Source organism: Dendrobium catenatum, unplaced genomic scaffold (assembly GCF_001605985.2).
Source record: "Dendrobium catenatum unplaced genomic scaffold, ASM160598v2 fragScaff_scaffold_30, whole genome shotgun sequence".
In the NCBI taxonomy this organism is placed as follows: Eukaryota; Viridiplantae; Streptophyta; class Magnoliopsida; order Asparagales; family Orchidaceae; genus Dendrobium; species Dendrobium catenatum.
In genome coordinates, this window is record NW_021318492.1 from 730,124 (window position 1) to 737,468 (window position 7,345).

The 7,345-nt window shown below is 30.9% G+C and overlaps 1 protein-coding gene across 1 annotated transcript; it reads right to left on the reverse strand.

The window, feature by feature from the left end:
• Positions 1-4,405: 4,405 nt before the first annotated feature.
• On the reverse strand, positions 4,406-6,746 carry LOC110104213 (zinc finger protein WIP3). The gene is made up of 2 exons (XM_020833219.2): positions 6,191-6,746; positions 4,406-5,084 (listed from the first exon to the last, which is right to left on the reverse strand). Exons 1-2 carry the CDS (start codon positions 6,719-6,721, stop codon positions 4,674-4,676), a joined length of 942 nt encoding a protein of 313 aa, XP_020688878.2. The 5' UTR covers positions 6,722-6,746; the 3' UTR covers positions 4,406-4,673.
• Positions 6,747-7,345: the final 599 nt, after the last annotated feature.

Consider the following 7,345-nt stretch of genomic DNA (forward strand, 5'->3'; position numbering starts at 1 on the left):
GTACTCGTAGGGTCTTCACCCTTTCACAAATTTCTCGTCTTTGATCTAAAGTTAATGTAAATGAAGCTTTTGGTTTGAGAAGTCTTTCACCTCCATCATCCTTTAATTCTAATGCTTTCCTTCTACAATTCTCCTTTAAATCCATCCATGCTTTTATATTATCTTTAGATTTGTCTTTGATGTCCATAACTGTATTAAAAATGTAATAAAAAATATTTTTCTCTATATGCATGACATCCAAATTATGTCTAATCAGATTTGTTTCCAATATGGCAACGACCAAAAAATACTTTTCTTGAGCCAATTATGATTGACACCATATCCTGGCAATCTATACTCAGCTAATGTTGGAGAATCCATTATTATGGGCGTGAATCTCACTCTTTCAAATATGTCTTCATTACTTAATATTGGAGGGGGTTGAAACATCACCATTTTATTTTTAGTAAAGGTATCTTTATTTTTCCTAAAAGGATGACTTAGATGTAAAAATATGAATGGCAATTAAACCAAATGTTCTTCCTTCCATACTTTAAAGTGAATGATTTTGCATGTTCCATACAATATGGACAAGCTAACTTGCCTTAAGTATTTCATACAGTCATACGACTAAGAAAATATAAGGGAGTTCTTTCAACTTAGGGAACTCTCTCAGATATTGACACTTGGAACAATCACTTGAGGAAGAAACACACTAGAAATTTAGTATTGAAAATCAATGAAAATATCAAAACTCACGGTGGATTTTCCCAAAAAAATTGTGTCATTTCGCCCGCGACGGAGGCAGTCATTATCGGTAACCTATCGTGGACATTCGAAAGCCTCGATAGTGAAATCTATGGTGGGGTGATGATGGGGCGATGAAGTACAGTAGAGAGTTAAAATAAAACGCAAAAGGAAATGAAATGCCAGTCAGGCTCGGGTTCGAAAATAGGGCTTTCGACGACGGACTTTCTAGTGTATGAAACATTGAAAGATTTATCAGCGTCTATTTCGACGGAACCATTTCGTTGTGCTTAAAAGATCTAGCGTCTAATCCGCTGGTAAATATGACCATTTTTTCGGTGTCAACTACGCTGCTCTAGATGATATGCTTATATATTCTAACGTATAAACCAACATCATGAGCGTCGAAAAAATATCGAAGCCTAGGCCGCCGAAAAAAATGCTGTAATGTTTATGTCGCACATGATGTATGTCAAAACATCGTAGTTACCAATGGATATAAATCCGCCAGAAGCTCCAATGACAATATCGTGTTTTCCCATAGTGTAAAATATAGGATAGGAACTTAGAATATAGGCTCCCTTATAAAAAAATTAATGAAATTAATAGATATTATGATTCATACGAAGATAAATATTTTGTGCATTCAAAAAATTAAATGGATTGAAGAGAATGCTAAGAAGATTGATAATTTATGATATAAACTATGATATTCCAGTAGGAGTCGTACTAGAAATGGTGTATATGTGATTTTAGATATCAGTTTGAAGGATAATGTTATAAAAATTAATATAATTGGAGATAGAATTATAGCTTTAATAATTTTTGTTGATACTATGATTGTTAATATTATAAATACTTATGCTCCTTAAGTAGGTTTAGATATGAGTTCAAAATTAAAATTTTAGATTGACTTAGAAGAATTAATATAAAAGATACATCATGAAGAAAGAGTTTTATTGGAGAAGATTTAAATGGACATATTGGTCAAAAGGTAGATTATTTTAAAAACATTCATTGTGGTCATGGGTTTGAAACAACAAATGAAGGTGGTAAGATCATATTAAAATTTTTTATAAATTATGATTGTTTAAAAGCTAATTTCTTATTTAAAAAAAAAAGTCGAGCATCTTATTATTTATAAAAATGGATATAATAAAATACATATTAATTATTATCTTATAAAAAAAGTATATATTTTAGATTGTAAAGATTGTAAAGTTAATCTAAGTAAAACTTTATGTACCCAATATCAATTATTAGTTTTAGATTTTAAGATAGAGGGTACTAAGCTAAAAAATAAAGTAAAATGATATTCTATGATTTGATGGGGATATTTAAATAATATTAACAAAAGTATTTGTGGGAGTAAGATTTTAGATCTTATTATTTTCTCTATGCATAAAAATTAAAATATTATATGAAAAAAAGTGACTAGTGATATTAATAAAATTACAAAAGATGTGCTTGGTGTTTAGAAGGGAAAAGCTCGTAATAGTAAAAATAGTTAGTGGTGAAATCAAAATATGCAAGAAAATATAAAAAATAAGATGATTTATTATAAAATTAGGTTTGGATGTAAAAATTCTGATAATTGGAGTTATAAAGAGGCTCGTAAGAAATCTAAGAAAACTATTTAAGATGTAAAGAGCTTAACTTTTAATGATTTATATATTAGATTAGATACCAGGTAGAAAGAAAGATATATATATATATATATATATATATATATATATATATATTAGCGAAAAAAAAAAGAGATAAGTGTAGTAAGGATTTAATTCAAGTGAAGTGTATTAAGGATGAAGTTCAAAAAATACTTTTCTTATAAGATGACATTCAACAATGGTGGATGTGATATTTTGTTAAACTTTTTAATGAAGAATGTGAAAATATGATTGACTTTAGTGACTTTAGCACTCTAAATGAAAATAAAGATTTTTAATTTTATCGACGTATTAGGAAAACAAAAGTTAGAAAGGATTTAAAGAAAATGGAGTTTGGAAAAATTATTGGACCTGATGATATTCTAGGAGAGATGCGAAAATGCTTAGGAGATGAAGACATTTCTTGACCCACTAAACTTTTTAATACTATTTTCATGACTAAAAATATGCCAGATGAGTGGAGAATGAGTGTGTTAATTTCTTTTTTTAAGAATAAAGTTGATGCATAGGAGTGTCCAAATTATAGATGAATTAACTTAATGTGTCATACTTTAAAACTATAGAAGTGAGTTATGGAGCATAGGTTGCGGCGTGATAATAATGTTTCTAAAAAAAAATTTGGATTCATACTGGAAAGGTCAACTTTGAAAGTCATACATTTATTAAGAGGTTTGATGGAGAAATGTAGAGAGAATAAGTAGGATATACAAATAATATTTATTAATTTAGATAAAGCATATGATAAAGTTCTATGAGAAGTGCTATGGAGAGTTCTTGAAAAGAAATGAGTTAATAACGTATACATTCAAATCATTAAATATATGTATGCATGAGGTATTATTTGTGTTCAAACACAAGGTGGTTTGACCAAATATTTTCCTATTTTCTGTTGGATTACATCAAGGATCAACCATAAGCCCATATTGTTTTGTTTTAGTCATGGATGTTCTCACTAGACATTTGTAAGAGATAATACCTTAGTGTATGCTTTTTGCTGATGATATTCTTCTTGCTGATAAGACTAGAGAGGGAGTTGAAGGTAAACTTCAATTATGGATGTCAAACTTAGATTCTAAAGATTTTCACTTGAGTAGATATAAAAATTAATATATTGAGTGTAATTTTAGTAGCAATAGACCTAGTGAGTGGATTATGACTTTGGACGATCAAGTCATTAATACGAGTACACATTTTAGATATCTTAGATCTATTTTTCAGAGTGATGGTAAATAGATGGGGATATTATCAGCAGAATTCAAGTTGGATGGTTAAAGTGGAGAATTGCATCAGGCTTATTGTGCGATGGAAAAGTCCCCCTCAAACTTAAGAGAAAATTCTATAAGCTGGTGGTGAGACCAACAATGCTTTATGGTGTCGAATGTTGGCCATTAAAAGAGAAGCATAATACTAAGTTAGGTGTTAGAGAGACGAGGATGCTTAGGTGGATGAGTGGCTTTAACTTAGAGATATGATACAAAATGAGCATATATGTGGAAAGTTTGGTGTAGCTCCAATGGAAGATAAGATTAGAGAGAGTCACCTTAGATAGTTTGGTCACATTAAACGGAGACCTTCCGATGACCCGATTGGGGAGTTGAGATATTAGATTTGACTTATGTTGAGAAAGGTATAGGTAAACCTAAAAAGGCTTGGTTAGAAAATATTAGAAATGATCTTTTTTTATTAGATTTAAAGGATAATTTGACTTTTAACAGGACACAATGGAGAAAAAAGATTCATGTAGCCGACGTCATGTAGTGGGACAAAGGCTTGATGTTGTTGTTGTTGTTGTTTTTGTATTGTATATATTTGAAATACCATACTATTATGTGTTAATAAAATACTAACACAAGTTTTTTCTATAGAAAAACTTGGAATGAATGATTAACCTTGGCTCTCTCTTGTGAATTAGGATTTAGTAGTGATATTGATCTGTGCCTATATATTTGATTAAGCAAGATTAAAAATTCAAAGAAAGAGAACATAAAAAAAAAATTATTTCAGTCTCTGTCTAAAGCTCCGCTTAATAACTTCTGAAGCCACAATCGGTTAATACATGTCCTTGTACCACTCATCTCCTCATGGCATCCTGTGCTCGTAAACAAACCACTCCACACTCAAAAGAAGTGTTTTGCATCTGAGCACAAGTTATAAACAAAGTTATATATATGATAATTTATAATTCAGATCAATATCTTTCTCATTCTTATAACAACCGCAAAACCATATATATATATATATATATATATATATATTATACGAATTCTTCAGTATGTATTTTCAACCATGCAGATTCTTGCCATTTATCGAGTTCCTGCAAGGAATGTAATGGACGTGATCATTTCCAAATGATCTGATGTGATCATTAAGTGATCTTTTGTGCTTGAAATCTGATCCGCAGGAGCAGAACCAGAGCTTCCCACAGTTCTTCTCATGGGTCCTCCAATCTCCTCTAACAGCAAATGATTTTCTACATTTCCTGCACATGAAAGGTTTCACACCATGCTTCCTCTTGTAGTGAGTTTGCAGTGTTCTGAAATCCTTCAATGGCTTTGATCGAGGATGAATTATGTTGTTCTTGCAGCCATGGACGCAGCAGTAGCAAGGGAGCTTGAGCATCGTTAATGGCTGTGTGCCTTTAAGTGATTCAGGGCCTTTTCTGTACTCGGATCCATGTCCCCACATATGCATCTTCAAAATTATACATAAGAGAAATGAATCTAATGTGTGGAGAGAATACCGAAGAGGATGAAATAGTCAACGTATTAACACTTTTACACATTTTCATCAAAATTTCAAAGATGTCATAAAAATATGTGACTTTGAATCATTATTTCCTCAGATTATTCTCCTCTAATATTCGAGATATAATATTAGTTTGAAAAAAAAAAAAAAAAAACATATGGCCAAGAAAATAAAGCAGTTCTTGAGTTGATTTATATATAAATTGAATTATAAGTTTTAATATTTTTTATTTTTATTTTTATGATGTAAATTATGATATTATATATTTAATTTTCCCTCCATAGTCCTCTTACACATTTAAGATGTCATATGAACAAATTTATTTGTGAAAAAAACAGTTAATCTTAAAAGTACATTAAACAACCTCATAAAATTTAAAGTGTTATATTTTGTTTGAAAAATATGAAAAAATTTTAATTTCATTCATTTTTTTTCTTCCCTTAAAATTGTTCTGTAGTCATCTATATGATCTTATAATCCATTTTTCTAAGAGCTTTATTTTTATTATTAATATAATGATACGAATGTTTAAGGTAAAAGTTTTTTATAAAAATTTTGCCACAGGATTTTATTTAGTCATTGAATATTTTAGCCATTGAAACCGTTAGCATAATTAAAAAAGTCACGAAAAGAGAAAAATTTAATGTGATCAATAGCAATTTTATTTAAATATTTAAAAGAAATGAAAGCCAGATTATATTTTAGCTACTGCATGTCATGTTTTAAAAAAAAATTCCCCAAAACTCAAAATTCTAAATGTTCTGCCTAAATAGATATTCCCGAAATAAAAATTAAAGATTAATTATACAGAATAGAATGTTAAGGCCACGTTTATTGAGTGATCATGCATAAACCTAGCATTACAACTTACAAATTCCTAGCCATAAATCTTTGCAAAAATGTTAAAAAAATAAAGATCATAAAATAAAAAATTAATAGAAATCAAACAAAAAAAAAAAAAGAATAAAACTAAACCCGTTCGATAGATCAATCTTTTCATGCATATCTATTAATTAACTTGCAAAAGCTTTAATCAAGAGATCATTAATTACCTGCATGTTATTATACCTATTGAAGGACTTGTGACAAACAGAGCAGGAGAACTGCACTGCTCCTACAAGGATCTGAGCTGGTGTTGGAATCCAAAACCTACTGCTCTCACTCACCAACGAATTTTCTCCCTGTTCTAAGAAATCATTTTCCTCTTCCTTTTGATCAACCTTTTCTTCCTCGTCAAAAACTCTTTCAAAGCAAGGCAATCCTATGCTCAAAGCCACAGCTGGCAGAATCTCCTCTCTTTCCGAGCTATTCTCCTTCTTCTCCTCCTTAATGCTCTTCTTGGCCTCATCAAGTCTACTGAGAAGAGGAAGACACTCCATATTTTCGGGTTTTGAGGGCAAGGGATTGAGCCATTGGAAGAAAGGTGAAGGATGGATAATGCTCAAGCTTAAGGCTTCTTCTTCCATGGAATATTTTCCTAGTCCCATTATCTTCTTAAAAGAAGTTGAGGGAGCACCACAAGTGTCAGGTTTTAATGGGGAAGTAAAACGGGAAGGAAAGACTCTCCAGGACAAGGCTTGCATGCTCTAGTCTAAGAGAGGAAAGTAATGCTACAGTCTGCAGGTTATCTTTTCAAGTCTTTTGCTGCCCAATTTTGTCTTTGTCTGATTTGGAATTTCACACTTCGCCGTGTTGCGCTAGGTCTTATTGCTCAATTAATGCCAGTGGGGGGATCAAATTGGCTATTGACTTTGGTGCTGCATGCTTTTATTTTGAAAAATATTTTTTTTTTCCGTTTTTTTTTTCTTTTTAATTTTCGACGTTGAATCAAACTAGAACTTTACAATATGTGTCTGACACGTGGATTTTCGTATTTAGTACTTTCATAATAAATTAATTTTGCCGTATGCATTGGATTGGTGGAGCCTTTTCATACCTAACTTTAGGGTTTATTAACGAGTTGTGTTGAGTTTGAGCTATTCTCAAATTGAGCTTAAATTGGGCTTAATTTTGACCAACAAATTGAGTGTGAGCTTGAGTTAAAACTCAATTCTATAAGTTCAAGTAGGCTTGTATATTGAAATCACCACAAGATTATTGTTATCTTGAGATAAGATTTGCGACTAGGAGTTGGGTCTGGTAGCAAACCTTTAGTAAATCAACAATATGAGCCCAAATATTAATTTTTTTCATAATCTTGACCTTTC

What these genes read in the sequence shown, in the direction of transcription:
- LOC110104213 (XM_020833219.2), bottom strand. Translation starts at nt 6,721, where the DNA reads ATGCAAGCCTTGTCCTGGAGAGTCTTTCCTTCCCGTTTTACTTCCCCA. An exon ending in ATAGGTATAATAACATGCAG is followed by an intron (nt 5,085 to 6,190) that starts GTAATTAATGAT and finishes ATAATTTTGAAG; the next exon opens with ATGCATATGTGGGGACATGG.